This window comes from Dreissena polymorpha, chromosome 3 (assembly GCF_020536995.1).
Source record: "Dreissena polymorpha isolate Duluth1 chromosome 3, UMN_Dpol_1.0, whole genome shotgun sequence".
Classification (NCBI taxonomy): domain Eukaryota; kingdom Metazoa; phylum Mollusca; class Bivalvia; order Myida; family Dreissenidae; genus Dreissena; species Dreissena polymorpha.
In genome coordinates, this window is record NC_068357.1 from 50,484,101 (window position 1) to 50,499,157 (window position 15,057).

Genomic DNA, 15,057 nt, shown 5'->3' on the forward strand with positions numbered 1-15,057 from the left:
TTGACAGGAATATGGAAGTAAGTACTAAATATGAGAACATAGCCTTTTAAGTATAAACGCTTTTGCGCTGGTAATACTCTGAAAATAAAAGGTGTACGCACAAACTGTATTGATGTCGAGAATTGAGTGTAAAACTGTTCTATCTATTTAGCCTTTTCATTAGAGATAAAATTGTTTCATACAGTAAAACAGTGTTACAAAGACGCGGATATGTTTCCAATATTCTGGTGGTATACTCAAATCAGCCAATGGAATAAATGAAGTGTATTCATTCGTACCTAGCCGCGGGAAATTTTATTTGAATTTTATTGGACACTTACAAAGGTCAAGTCAGGGTGAAAAGCTGGCTTATTCAGCTTACGCCGAAAAAAATAAATCGTCTGCTGATCCAGAGTGAGAGTGATTATTTAGTATACTGTAACCATAACCCAAGTAAACAGGGGAGATGATTCTAACTATGTGGTAAATACAATCCCTTGCCATTGAATAAGTCATTAAAGTTTTGCGAAGGATAGAGCATACGTAGGTTTATTCATAAAAAATATCATGGTTCTTGATTAGGAAATACGAAAGATGATAGAGAGAAGAGAAATATGATCAGCTTGATTGCGTCATGTATACCTTTTTTGCGAGAGTTGATTAGCCGGCGGAATGATACGGAACTATTATTTCCAAGGATTCAAAGCATTTTTAGATGGGCGCTTTAGCGCCCGTCTAAAGTGCTTAGTGTGAAATTCAGGTCGATACGGCCTAGGTATGATTAACACAATACCCGTTGCGTATCCGCGCAAGAATGAGTTGTATAATTTATGCAAGAGGTTTGAGTTCTTCAATTATGTGTATTCACAAATGGAAACATTATATTAATATCGTGTTACATTCAATATTTTCGAACGGTGTTTTATAGAAAAGAATCAATAAACAATGATTGTATTGTACGTGTCGCGGAGGAGATTGTTTATGAATGATTAAAATAGTTCACTTTCTGCTGCGTGTGCGTGACGTAGTATTTTCGCTCAGCTCATTCATAAATCTGAGGCTGGCGATAAACAAAGGGGAGTCCGTGTGAGAATAACGCAGTAGTATAAGGTTACGCTTGTTTATATTCACAGGTCTCAATTAATAATACGTTGACCACGAGTTCAACAATTATTACTGGGATACGATAGACAACATACAACAATGTTTCATTATCGCTGAAATTGTTAAAAAACATTTAAATATAACAATAATATTCTCTAAAAAATGTAGTCTTGCTGTTTTGAAATAAGGTTTGGAATAATGTTTTCTAAATAACTTAATTCAAAACAAAAGTTTAATGATAGTGTTTTTTACTTGTTAGTCGCATATTTACCGCATTATAATGTGTGTTATAATAGGCAAACCATACATTAGTAAAATTCAATCTGCCTTCGCACATAGAAGGAATGGGTCAATTAGGTGCTGCGTTTCCTTAGCTTACTTCAGTTAGAGGTCAATTATTTACGTAATAGCAATCACAAGGCTCCGACTTCAAAGGATTTGCGGAGCGTTCTTACATAATAAAAGTCGTAGTCGCATGGTATTTGCGTTTTGCGTCCTATTTGGTCACGTGGTTCTTTTTCCCGGTTGTTTTGGCATTCATGATATGAGGCTATTAATAGATGCGCCTGTCGATAAACAAAGGAAAGTTTACGGGTTATAACAACGCAATAGGTTACGCTCTCGCATACAACTCAATGACGTAGTGCAGGTCGTAAATTGAGAGATTCGGGAAAAAGTTGACGCTTATTTATATTCTCAATTAATAAAACGTTGAGCATAAGTTCAACAATAACTTCAGCGATACGATAGACAAAAAAAAGTTTCATTATTGCTTAACCCGAATATAACAAACAATTTATAATAATAATACGAATGCAATAGTAGAAGGTTAGTAGAAGGTTAAGCTTGTTTTATTCACAGTTCTCAATACATAGACAGTTGGATATGAGTTCATCAATTACTACAGGCATACTATAGGCAACCTCGAAAATGCTTTTTAATCGCTAAAACCGAAAACAACTTAATATATTATATTAAATATATTTATAACAATAACTGTCTTTTAAAAATGTAGTCGGCGTATACGCTGACTTTGTAATAAAATTAGCAATTTAGTTTTCTAAATAATTAAATACAATTAAACAAAAGTTAAACTATTGTGTTGTGTTTTTCACTTGTAAGCTGCATATTCACCGCATGAAATGTGTGTTAGCATTGTCAAACCACACATTAGTGTGAGTAAATAAAATATATACTACGGTAGAGCACTTCATATGTGTCCTCATATGCCTTGTTATGAGTATCTTTCTTCACTATCAAAATATATCGTATGTTTATATTTTATTTAAACGCAGTTTTCTTTCGACACATTTAAATCACACGTCAATAGCGCCGTCATGCGAAAATGGGTCTTATGCGTTTCGGCAAGCGTTTGTTAAACCCAACATGTGCTTTTGCGCAGTCAGGCCATAGGCGATGCTGTTCGCTTTAAAATCACTCAATATGTTATGTTTCTCCTTACCAGAAGTAGAGATAGCTGAGTGGGCTATTTATATGATGGGCGCATATGGAATAAGACCCATTTTCGCATGACGAGGGTCATTACAAATCTCATTGCGAATTGAAAATGCCACATTTAAGAACAATGCTTTTTGATACAAAATTGAATTGAAAATAGCAAACTTGTTAATAATGGCAGCCTATCCACACATTAAGGAATGATTTCCAGACGTGCTGACCAAGTACGGCAAACATTGTGGTATGATAATTAAACGATTTTCTCTTGTCGTGACACTATACTATTTCGCTAATGATTGTTTTCTCATCTTGGAGGCGAAAGTGAAATTCTGCGAGATGGATTGTAACGCGTAATTGTAAAAGGGCCACAATTTGTGTCGTTTGAGCATACAGTGTGTAGTCCGGAATTCCTTACACTGAACAGTGCTACATCCTTTGAATTGAGCACATATGCAGTGATGTAGCAAAAATTCAGAGGTTGTATCTCGAATCAGCTTATTAAATATTCGAAAATATTCATGCGTGTCTGTTGGCGTTATGTAAAAGTCACTAAGATGAAAACTGAAACAGCTATGCCTAAAAGCGCATTAGTGCTCTATACCTATGTTTATGTTAGCGTTGTTGACACCGTGTGAACTGCTCGGGTAATAAGTAAAGCATAAACAGCAATGTTTATATACTTTTATTCCTCCATATACAAGATACGAAGATTGTTGTATATTTTGAATTTGTATATGGTGTCAAAATCAAAAGTTTTGTACACGGAACTTTCATTATGAATTTATATTCTTGGTGTGATAGTCATTTGATATTAGAAAAAAATTTCCTTTAATATGATGGTGACTGCAAATTTTCTTTATTTTAAGGTATCATTACCATTTTCATCATACTTTCTATGCTTTCAGAACTTCCAAAAAGCATGTTGTTTTTATTTTGTCTGAGTTATTTCTATGAAATAATAAGGCTGATAAAAAGTGCACACAAAACTCGACCCGTGCGCTATGACACACACTTTATAAAGTTGAATGGCGTGTGTTCATTTCAAACTTGCGATTGATTTTCAAAAATGAATTGCGTGTTAAATTATGCAATAGCGAACATCTTCAGTGCCTTCAGCGCTTTGATTCATTGCTTGACGACGTAGCAGACGCATTATCAGTTTCAGTGTGTTTAATCTAAAATTTTGATTTTATGCGCGCCATGAAAAATATTAAAGGCTCGTGTATCATGGGGCGACATAACCCACTAAGGTAGGCCTTATTACTCGCATTATTTTAAGAAATAATACCATGCGAATACTGTTTATTGCCTCAAAGGCTCAACAAAGAGATTTTTAAATGGGAAAATATTCTACACAAAGTTGCTACAAATGTTTATAAAATCTTTATAATTATGTTAAGATTCACTTTCAAACAGTATGTTGATGTTGATAAGTCTTTTTGATTCCGCCGGATCGAATGATCGGGTGCAAAGTGTTTTTGGCCTGTCTGTCTCTCTGTCATTTAGTCCCAAAACTTTAACCTTGGTTAAAGTTTTGCGATATCTTTTGCAATATTGAAGATAGCAACTTGATATTTGGCATGCATGTTTATCTCATGAAGCTGCACATTTTGAGTGGTGAAAGGTCAGGGTCATCCTTCAAGGTCAAGAGTAAAAAAAATACAATCTGGTGAAGTAATCTTAATAAGCTTTAAAAGGGAGATAATTTCTAAACCTGCCAAATGATATATTGAAATATTATTTTAAAGCGGCGCAATAGGGGGGATGTGTTTCTGACAAACGCATCTGTTGTTTTTAAATGTGTTTAAAAAAATGATATAAACATATTAAAGGGATCTTTTCACGCTTTGGTAAATTGACAAAATTGAAAAAAGTTGTTTCAGATTCGCAAATTTTCGTTTTAGTTATGATATTTGTGAGGAAACAGTAATACTGAACATTTACCATGGTCTAATATAGCCATTATATGCATCTTTTGACGATTTTAAAACCTAAAAATTATAAAGCGTTGCAACGCGAAACGATTGAATAATTTGGAGAGTTCTGTTTTTGTCGTTAAATTTTGTGAAACTACGAAGATTGCTTATATAAGGTATAAAATACATCAACTAGTGTAATCGGCGGAATAGCTCAGTAGGCTAAAGCGTTTTTACTTCAGGACTCTGACAGGACTCCAGGGGTCACTGGTTCGAAACCTGGTCCGGGCAATGTTCTTTTCCTTTTTTCAATTATATTCTTGATTTTTTACTGGAGCTATTACGATCCAATGTTTACATTTATCGATATAAAGCATTTAATGAATAAGTTAAAAAATGCCAAAATCTGTGAAAAGGCCCCTTTAACACAAGTTTAGTGTTTTTCTATAAAAATGATGAAATTTATGCTAGCTGCTTTTTGAGTGGTTGGTAATTTTCATAAAGTTGTTACATCAAAAATATATAAATATATGACTTAATATTAATCATTAAAATCATTTGGTACATTATATCACATGATTTCACGATCTCTAGTCTATGAAAGATGATGTACATTATTTTATTTCAATTCACAAAATGATAAATTTGGCATATTTCTAAAAATTAAATTCAAATTAATCCCAATCATTTTGCGACTCTGTGAATTGCATTTATTTTTTATTTTTTTTAAAGATAAGCCAGCTTGCAACACAAAGTAGAGCCCACTAGTTGTTTAAATGATAGATGCAAGTCATTCTAGATATTTAAAGCTTTATAGTAAAAAGTAATGTATATATGCACAATAAAGTATTTGTGTGATTTTATTTTTTACCAAAGGGCAGTTTCATGAGGAAAATTCCAAAAGTTTTTCAATTTTGCGTTTTGTCAAAATGGCGGGAAAAAGAGGGAAATGAAGCGTCTGTATCTTATTTGATTGTTTTGATGTGATTTGAATGGAAAGTCAATACTCATATACTGTCTTGATCCTTAAACTACATTCATTCTCTTTGATGGCTTAGAAACACCTGTTACTTCATTGGTTGTTAAAGGCATCTTATTTCAACTGACTAATCCACAAACACAATATAATTGAAGAGGAATTACAATCAAAATATGAAAGAAACAAAAATAAACGTATGTTAGAGTCAGTGGTTATTTCTACTTCAGATGCCGGATTTAGAATCAGGATTAGAGATAGAGCCTTGCCGTAGAAATGGGTGAACGCCCCAGCCTTCTGCCCGCCAGGCAATTACCTGGCTGGTGCTGGTGGTTTTGGGTGTCATCTATTTCACCTCACTAGTGCCGGCCCTACACAACTCCTGGAAGCTTCCAGCATATATAAGTACAGGAGTTGTGATGCTTGCACACATCATTGTGCACATCACCACAATATCTATAGATCCTAGTGATCCTAGAGTACTCAGGAAAAAGAAACCTAAGATTAAGTTTGACGAGATGAAACATCAGCACGTTATAGAAAATCAGCATTGTAATATATGCCAAGTCAATGTGTAAGTTGTTATTAGTTGTATTTTTCTATCTTCTACACATGTAAACTTGTAGACATTCATCATCATCACACTCTTTCAGTGATTTTAACTCAACGAAATTTACAAGTGTTTTTAATTCGTTTGATGTTTTTAAACAAAAAGGGTTGCATTTTGTCCATTTTAATTGTAGATCTTTATTACCAAAAATGTCAGAAATTAGACTATTTGCCAGTTTATGTAAAGTACATGTGATTGCAATCAACGAGACTTGGTTGGACGATACCATCACAAACAATGAAATTTCTATACCAGGTTTTAATATCATCAGGAAAGAGAGACAGAAATCGTAATTGAGGAGGAGTGTGCTTATTTATAAATGAAAATATTGCATTTTCTGAAAGAACTGATTTACACGGTGACATCATTGAGACCGTTTTGGATGAGATACGTCTTGTAAAAACTTAAAGGGGCCTTTTCACAGATTTTGGCATTTTTTAACTTATTCATTAAATGCTTTATATCGATAAATGTAAACATTAGATCGTAAAAGCTCCATTAAAAAATTAAGAATATAATTGAAAAAAGGAAAAGAACATTGCCCGGACCAGGTTTCGAACCAGTGACCCCTGGAGTCCTGCCAGAGTCCTGAAGTAAAAACGCTTTAGCCTACTGAGCTATTCCGCCGAGTACACATGTGTGACGTATTTTATACCTTATATAAGCAATCTTCGTAGTTTCACAAAATTTAGCGACAAAAACAGAACTCTCCAAATTATTCAATCGTTTCGCGTTGCAACGCTTTATAATTTTTAGGTTTTAAAATCGTCAAAAGATGCATATAATGGCTATATTAGACCATGGTAAATGTTCAGTATTACTGTTTCCTCACAAATATCATAACTAAAACGAAAATTTGCGGATCTGAAACAACTTTTTTCAATTTTGTCAATTTACCAAAGCGTGAAAAGATCCCTTTAACCTATTCTGATTTGCTACCGGCCTCCTAATCAAAATGATTCAACGGAACATTTAGAAAACATTTTATCGAATTTACGATCTGATTTTGAATGGTTTATTTTAGGTGATTTAAATATTTGTTTTAAAAACAAAATGTGTTCACTGTTTACAAAATATGAACTTTAATTAGAAATGTTTAACCGGAAACAACTGATTGCTAATCCTACTAGAATAACTGAAACAACTTCATCGATATTAGATCATATCTTGTGCAATCAAAGTAATAAAGTTTCTCAATCTGGTACTTTACCCATAAATCTTAGTGACCATTTGCCAGTATATTGTACAAGAAAAACTACAAAAGAAAAAAATAAGTAAGCATAACACAGTTTATGTTCGGTGTATGCAAAATTATACTGTAGAAGATTTTATTAACAAACTTAACAATTGTGAATGGAATTGTATGTACATTGTAAACTGCTGACACTGTACAAGAATTTTGTTTATTTTTCAATGACACATTTTGACAGTTTTGGATAATATAGCTCCAACCAAAGAAGTTCGTTTAAAGCAGAGAACAGAGCCATATATTGATTCGAATATTTTAGAATTAATTAAAAATAGGGACTATTTTATGTACAAATTTAATATTTCATATAGAAATAAGGTCCAAAAGGCTGTGAAGAAATCAAAGGCAGAACATATTTGTGGTCAATTAGAAAAAAACAAACACAATCCTAAAAGTTTGTGTTCTCATTTAAAATCGTTAGGCCATAGCAATAATAATAAATCCTCATCACATGTTGTTTTAAAAATAGAGGGCAAACTATGTTTTAAAGCTGAAACAATAGCCAATCATTTAACCATTTTTTCACAACTGTTGCTTCAGTACTAGTTGATAAGCTTCCTGCTGCTCCAAATCTATTTAATACAGCGTCATGCTTTTTTAAATCATTTTACAGAGACAGAAATCCTGCTCACAATTCGTTTAAACTTCATACAGTTTCTGAAGATTTTGTTTACAAAGAGTTAAGCATATTGAATTGTTCAAAGAGTACTGGGTTAGATGAAATTCCGGCCAGATTATCAAAACTCATATTACATTTTTGATAAATAGCTCTATTGTTAACAATGTAGTTCCCACTGATTTAAAAAGTGCTAAGGTAAAACCACTGTTTAAGAATGACAATAGGTCCGAGGTTTCTAATTATAGACCGGTTAGCATTTTGTCCATTGTTTCAAACTTTTTAGAGAAAGCTGTTTACAACCAGTTGAAATCCTTTCTAGTGAAGCAAGGTCTGTTGTATGAGTATCAGAGTGGCTTCAGGGGGAACTACTCCACTGACTCCTGTCTTATTCACCTGTCGGATCATATACGTAGACAGACCTCTAAGGGCTTGTTCACTGGTATGATTATGTTGGATCTACAGAAGGCCTTCGACACTGTAGATCATGACATACTTTGTCAAAAGCTTCGTGCGATGGGAGTGGAGTCTGTGGAGTGGTTTCGCTCGTACCTAACTGATAGGACGCAGTCTGTGCATGTTTATGCCGCTAAATTGGATTTCGAATCGGTTGTGTGTGGAGTCCCCCAAGGAGTATACTGGGTCCTCTCTTGTTTTTGACCTACATTAATGATATGAAAACAAGTATATCATCCAATTGTAAACTAATACTCTATGGTGATGATAGTGCAAATTTGTATTCACATAAAGATCCTAGTACCATCAGTCAAGTTTTAGGCAAATAGCTCGAGTCCTGTAATAAGTGGTTAATAGACAATAAGCTATCCGTCTAGGCAAAACAGAGTGTATTCTTTTGGGTTCGAAACGTAAACTCACTAAGGTGGACAATTTTAATATACAATGTGATGATCATGTTATAAAATCTCAGTCGCATGTAAAATATATTGGTTCGATTTTGGATGCTGATTTGTCTGGTACATCTATTGTAAATAATATAGTCAAGAAGGTTAACTCTAGACTTAATGTTTTATATAGACAAAAGTGCAAATTAAATAAAAGTCTTAGAATAAGTTTATGTAATTCTTTAATACATTGCCATTTAGATTATGCATCATCTTCGTGGTATTGTGGGCTCACGAAACAGCTCAAGTACAAGCTACAAATAGTCCAAAATAAAATGGTTCGTTTTATTAACAATTCCCATAGTATAACTTCACTTGGTGTATCGAATTTTGAAGATCTTGGTTTATTGAACATTGAGCAAAGATACAAGCAACTTCGACTTAACCATATCCATAAGATTTTCTACAATAAATGCCCGAGCTATATGAAAGACAATTTTGTCAAATGTACAGATGTCCATCAATATGGGAATAGATCAAGATTAAATTTTTATGTACCTCAAGTTGATGGATTTACTAGTTCTTCATTTTACTACAATGGTATTAAGGATAGGAATTCATTACCTGATTATATAAAGTCCATCAAATCGAAATTTACTTTTAAGAAACTTGTTAAGAAACATCTATTAAATGAAATGAAGGAAGACGAGAATTCCATGTATTTTTACTTTTAGATTTGTTTTATTTTATGAAATTGCTTATTTTTATGCTAATTTGTATGAGTCTATGTATTATCATGTCAACGTTTGAAAGTCTCACTTTTTTAATATGTAAAGAAGTAATTTGTAAGATCATGTCGTTTTTATCTTAAGAACTGAAACAAACTATATATTTATAGTCACTTATAAGACCTGTTTAACAAAATCCAGGGACCCCGTTTGAAATAAGCTTATTCATGTTTACATGTCTAGGCGTTACGGGTTATCCTGTGTATACATCATGTCGTTATATTAGTTAGATCTGTGATAAAAGGCACCATTTACACTTGAAGTTACAATGTTAGCTATATCGTAGTATTTGTATTTGTACTTAACATGTTACGATATTGTAATGCATTGATTATATTGAACTGTAAAATGCTTGACATGTATACACAAATAAAACTAACTAGCTAAATAATAATGAATATGGTATCATGATAGTAACTCCCATATTAATATAGTTTTATGGTTACATTTGTTTTGGAAAACATCTTAATGAAATGACATAATTTCTAGAGACCTTATGTTAAAAATTTTGTCAATCAATAACTATGAATAAAAACATAATCAAGTGTTTATTTGTTTAATCTTCATTGTTCTATGTTTCTTATATACAAACATAGAAACAAATGTAACAGAATTATAACTTTAATTCCGGCTAGTTAAAATTGATTCGGGATAGTGATATTTCCAAGCTGGTAGCCCGACCGGGCTAGTGCCAAAAAAAAATTAATGCCAAGACTGCATAAATGCAATGCCACTTTTTACTGGGTATATTTTTTATTCTTTTAAAAGCATCCTTTGTATTAAACTCAAAGTAGGTGTTTAAATCAAGTTCACGTGCCATTAGCACAAGGATGTTGTAGCCAATCCTACTATTCTTGTAAATATGGGTTTCTGAGTAACATTCCTGTCAATTTCTATGTGATAATTTTAAAGATTTTTTTACATATATATTCAATTCAGCACATTTTTCTAATAATTGTTGACTGTTTACTTCAAAATAGTTGTTTAGAGTGTAATGCTGATTGGATGAGTCCTCATGATAAAGCTATAAACAGAACATACCAGAACAGAATTCTTTATTTGTACATAAAGGCCTCCGGCCCAAAATGCATGTCATTAATACAGTTGTAAGAGTTTAAGTTGTGTCAAACTTCCATGTCCATGAGATATCAATAACATCAAGTGGTACACATAAAGAGAGATTTTCCTTACAATATCAGCATCCTGAGAAGACATCAGTACATAGAAATCTTGAGGATCAGTACCATGTGTTAAATGTGTTCCAGTTAAACAAATATGAATTTCCAACATCATCATATTTATGACATTTAAAAAAGGCATGAAATTCACAATCAATAACTAACGTGTTTAAATTTTGTAGGCAATAACTACATATACGGTTTTCAATATACCACTATGTCTACCGAGTTCAATATTTAATTAATGATTTGATAATTTAAATCTGGACATGGCTGCACGGTATTTGAAATAAATATCTAATTACAAGTATTTCTCAACATTTAAAAGACTTTTAAAGTGCCTATAGTGATAACATCTACTCGAATTTTCAACAGAAGCGTGCCAGTCTTGCGTAAAGCAGTCGATAACACGCTGTCTAAATATTCTAATAAAGCTATTAATGTTTCCGACATCTTGACTTATCCATATGAACCCAAAGCCGTATTTGTATAAGAGAGTTTTAACATTGGTTACCCAACATTTTCTGCCTACATCGTCAAGCGATTTTAATATATTGTAACATTGTTTTGGATATCTGTGTGATGGCATGGTTAATAAAGTACACCAGTATCGAATACAATTGATAAAGTATGTCGTACATAAAGGTAATCTACCACAGTCCCCTAGAGCCATACACGTGTTTGTGGTTTTTGCAACATGTAGTATATTTTTGCAATATTTGTTTTGAACAGTTTCAATAGAATCAACGTATTCATAGCCCCAAATTTGGGACGCATAACAAAGAATTGGCTTCACCATAGAGTCAATTTTTTTTAATGAGTCTGGAGTTGAAAAATAGCCAAAAGGTTTTTGAAATGTTTTGATCGAAAATAGAGCTCTTTGAGCTTGTGATACTAGTTTTTAGTGGGCAGACGACCATGAGAGACCTGATGTTAGCAATATACCTAAATATTTATAAACAGAAGATACTTTGATTTTATTTCCACGATAAAACCAGTGTTCGTATTTTCGCAGAGGACCGCCATTTCGAAAAACGGTTATCTCAGTTTTGTCCAAATTAATTTTCATACCAGATTCATAACAAAATTGGTCAATAATATTAATTTGCTGTTGAAGTTTTGCAGCAGTTTCAGCACATCCGGCCACATCGTCTGCAAACATCGAACAACGAATGTCTGGGATATCGTCAGTAATAAATAAACCAGTACTACACCTGTTGCGTAAAAGGGCAGATAATTCATCAATAAATAGATTAAAGATGGTCGAACTTGATTTGTTACCTTGACGCGTTCCGATGTTACACGGGAAAAAATCAGTGATATGGTTTTGAATTTTGATACATGTCTTGAGATTTGCATAGAGAGCTTTAAGGATTCGAAAAAAGTTACCATGCACGCCTTTCTTCTCTAAGGAGAAAAATAACTTGCTATGATTGATTTTATCAAATGCCTTACGAAAATCCACGTAGATGCAATAGAAACGACCACCTCTCTTAGAAAGATATTTTTGTTCCATTGCATGTAAACAGACAATATTATCGACAGTTGAATAGCCCTTTCGAAAACCAGATTGTGATTCATCTATCTTGTTGTTATCTTCAGCCCAATTTGACAATCGATTATTTATAATGCCAGAAAATATTTTGTATAATGTGGTAGAAATAGATTTACCTCTGTAATTACCAGGAATGTATGTCGGACCAGATTTGTGAATAGGAGTTATGACACTAGAACCCCAAGATAAAGGGATACTACCGGTTTCTAATATCTGATTAAATAGAAGTATCAAGATAGGAGATATGTCATCCATGGTATATTTGAAAAATTCTGCTGGTATACCATCAATACCGCTACTTTTCCCAAAAGATAAGGTAGAAATAGACTTTTGAATCTCCTCAATTGTGATTGGTTCATTTAAGACAATGGCTGTAGGATCAGCGAGATTATGTGAATTATCAGTACATGGGTCTACATTAGTAGCATTTTCATCATACAAAAGTCTGGAAAAGTACTTATACCATTCAGACGGTGAAATACTATCATCTAAAGTCGCAATTTTTTTTACTTTTTTAAGAACTTTCCAGAAGGAGCAGGGATCGTTTCTGGTGTCAAATTATAATTTTCTGTTGGATTCCTTCAATTTATTAACCGAGGATCGGCAATAATTTTTGAAATCATTTCGCTTATCTTTATATGTCCGTAGGTCAAGAGGAGAATTTGTTTCTCGAAATTTTCGTAATGCTTTATATTTTGTCTGTTTGAGGGTATCACATATCGAATTCCACCACGGGGGCTTGGAAAAGGTGTATTTACTAAAATGTTTGACCAGCATTCACTGAGCTGCGTTATAGTACAAAGAGGTTATGGTTTCAACTGCTGAATTAACATCCTGAGAAATGCATTCTCGCAGTAAGTCATATATGGTTGGCAGTAAGTGTGTAAAATCATCCTTAAATTGTGTAAGTTTTTCCTGTTTTCATTTAAATCTTTTAATAGCTAAAAGATTCCCTGGCTCCCTATATATGTTGCATCTAACCTTTTATATTAGATGAAGAAGGTTTAAAAAAAATGAAATAGCAAGAAATGTTTAAATAAAAGGAATAAAGAAATATTGCATTCAATTGAAAAAGAACTGGCGACTCTACAACATACGATAGAATTCAGAATAAAGCAGCTGTCTGAAAATTTTAAATAATACATTAAAAGTAAACATCATCTATGGAAATCACTAAGATTGCTTTCCACTTTAAAATACCATGTTGAATTCTTTCTAATTTGTACAAATATCTGTTACGTAAAAGATTAAATAATTCCATTTAAAGATCTCACAAGAAACTCTTTCATATTAACAGCCTGTATAATACAATTGTGACTGTTCTAAATGAATAGAATGAAATTGCTTGTGTACAAAATATTTTCATCATTGTTTGAGAAATAAAAAACAGCAACTGATTTTGTTTTTGGAAAGGCTGCTAAGTTATTTTATGCACTCTTTATAAATTGGTTGTACTCTTGAGTTTGTACGCATGCTTTTTTCACTGTTATAAAACTATGTCTTGACATTCGTTAGCCAAATATCAAATGTATCAAACTTGTATGTCTATGAGGAATGTTAAGTACTAACACACATTCATTTCATTTCTCAGACAGTGATAGTATTTATTTATATTTATATTTCAGAAAGGCCCATTCTAACCACTGTCGTGTATGTAACAAATGCGATTGGAGGTTTGACTATCACTGCTATTTTGTGAATAATTGTATAGGAGGAAAAAACTACAGGTAAATAGTTACCTCAAGAACGAATTTTTAATGTCTTGGTACAAAATTTCCATCAAGCTTTGACCAGAATAAATATGTAAAGTATTAGCTCTAGGTACATCTCAATATATCTTGTCATGATTATTTTTTGCATATGAAAGTGTATCTGTCTTGAATTTGTGGATAAAATTGAATGTATATGTTCTTAATTAAAATGGAAATATATAGCAGACATATTCTGCAATTTATGTACCCTTTGAAATAACAAGAGTAATATTGGACCACCATCTGGGTTTTGTTTTTCATGTCCATATGACATCATAAGTTTTCATACAAGGATTCTACAAGATAAGTATTGATGCAAAGCATCAAAGGGCGTCGGGAATTTCAGTGTAAAAGGCACTCAATGAAGTTACATGGAACGTTTTTTTTCTACTGTAAATATTAATATATTGGCCGATTATCTAAACAAAATAGAAAAACATACGGGTATAACCATTATCTATGATTTTGTGTTATACAGTAGAATTGCAATAACTCGAGCTGGCGATTTCTCGAAAACTGGCGATTACTCGAGCATTAAAGGAAGTCCCTAACATTTTCCTTTAATTTCTATATAACAATAACTGCAATAACTCAAACATGCGATTTTCGATAACTCTATGATGTGTGCTGGTCCCTGAAAGGCATTTCACACCTAATTAACTGGCAATTATTTGAAGACACTTTCTCGTTTGGTCGATGCTAAAAATATTCGAGTTGTGAAAACAGCGCAATCAAGAAGATAAAAACGCTTGATTAAGTGTGAAGTTAGTCGCAGTTTGAGATACGCTGCAAATTGTCATCCTTTGAGATGCAGATAATAAAAGCTACACAGTTTTAATTATAATTTTAATAAATACCAGCAATCGATAATTATGATAAAATGGATGGCATATAAGAGAGCGTACCAGATAATACATCGGAATTTGTGTAGTGATCATGTTGTATTTCGTGTTTTTTGTTTTTTTTCATGCCCATGTATGTACCTTGGTAATAAAGCGTTTGTGGTCAGAAGTAAAGCATCACCAACCGAAACAG

At 32.9% G+C, this 15,057-nt stretch overlaps 2 protein-coding genes across 2 annotated transcripts in view; both read left to right on the forward strand.

The window, feature by feature from the left end:
- The window catches only part of LOC127874089 (zinc finger SWIM domain-containing protein 6-like), a 358,176-nt gene that overhangs the window by 300,793 nt on the left and 42,326 nt on the right, over positions 1–15,057 (forward strand). The gene's annotated exons all lie outside the window — the stretch shown is intronic.
- The window catches only part of LOC127872218 (palmitoyltransferase ZDHHC1-like), a 39,353-nt gene continuing 27,980 nt past the window's right edge, over positions 3,685–15,057 (forward strand). Inside the window, exons 1-2 of the mRNA XM_052415547.1 lie at positions 3,685–3,791; positions 13,897–13,998. Coding sequence (XP_052271507.1) covers positions 3,733–3,791; positions 13,897–13,998 — 161 coding nt within the window. The 5' untranslated portion in view covers positions 3,685–3,732. The remainder of the gene's footprint in view (positions 3,792–13,896; positions 13,999–15,057) is intronic.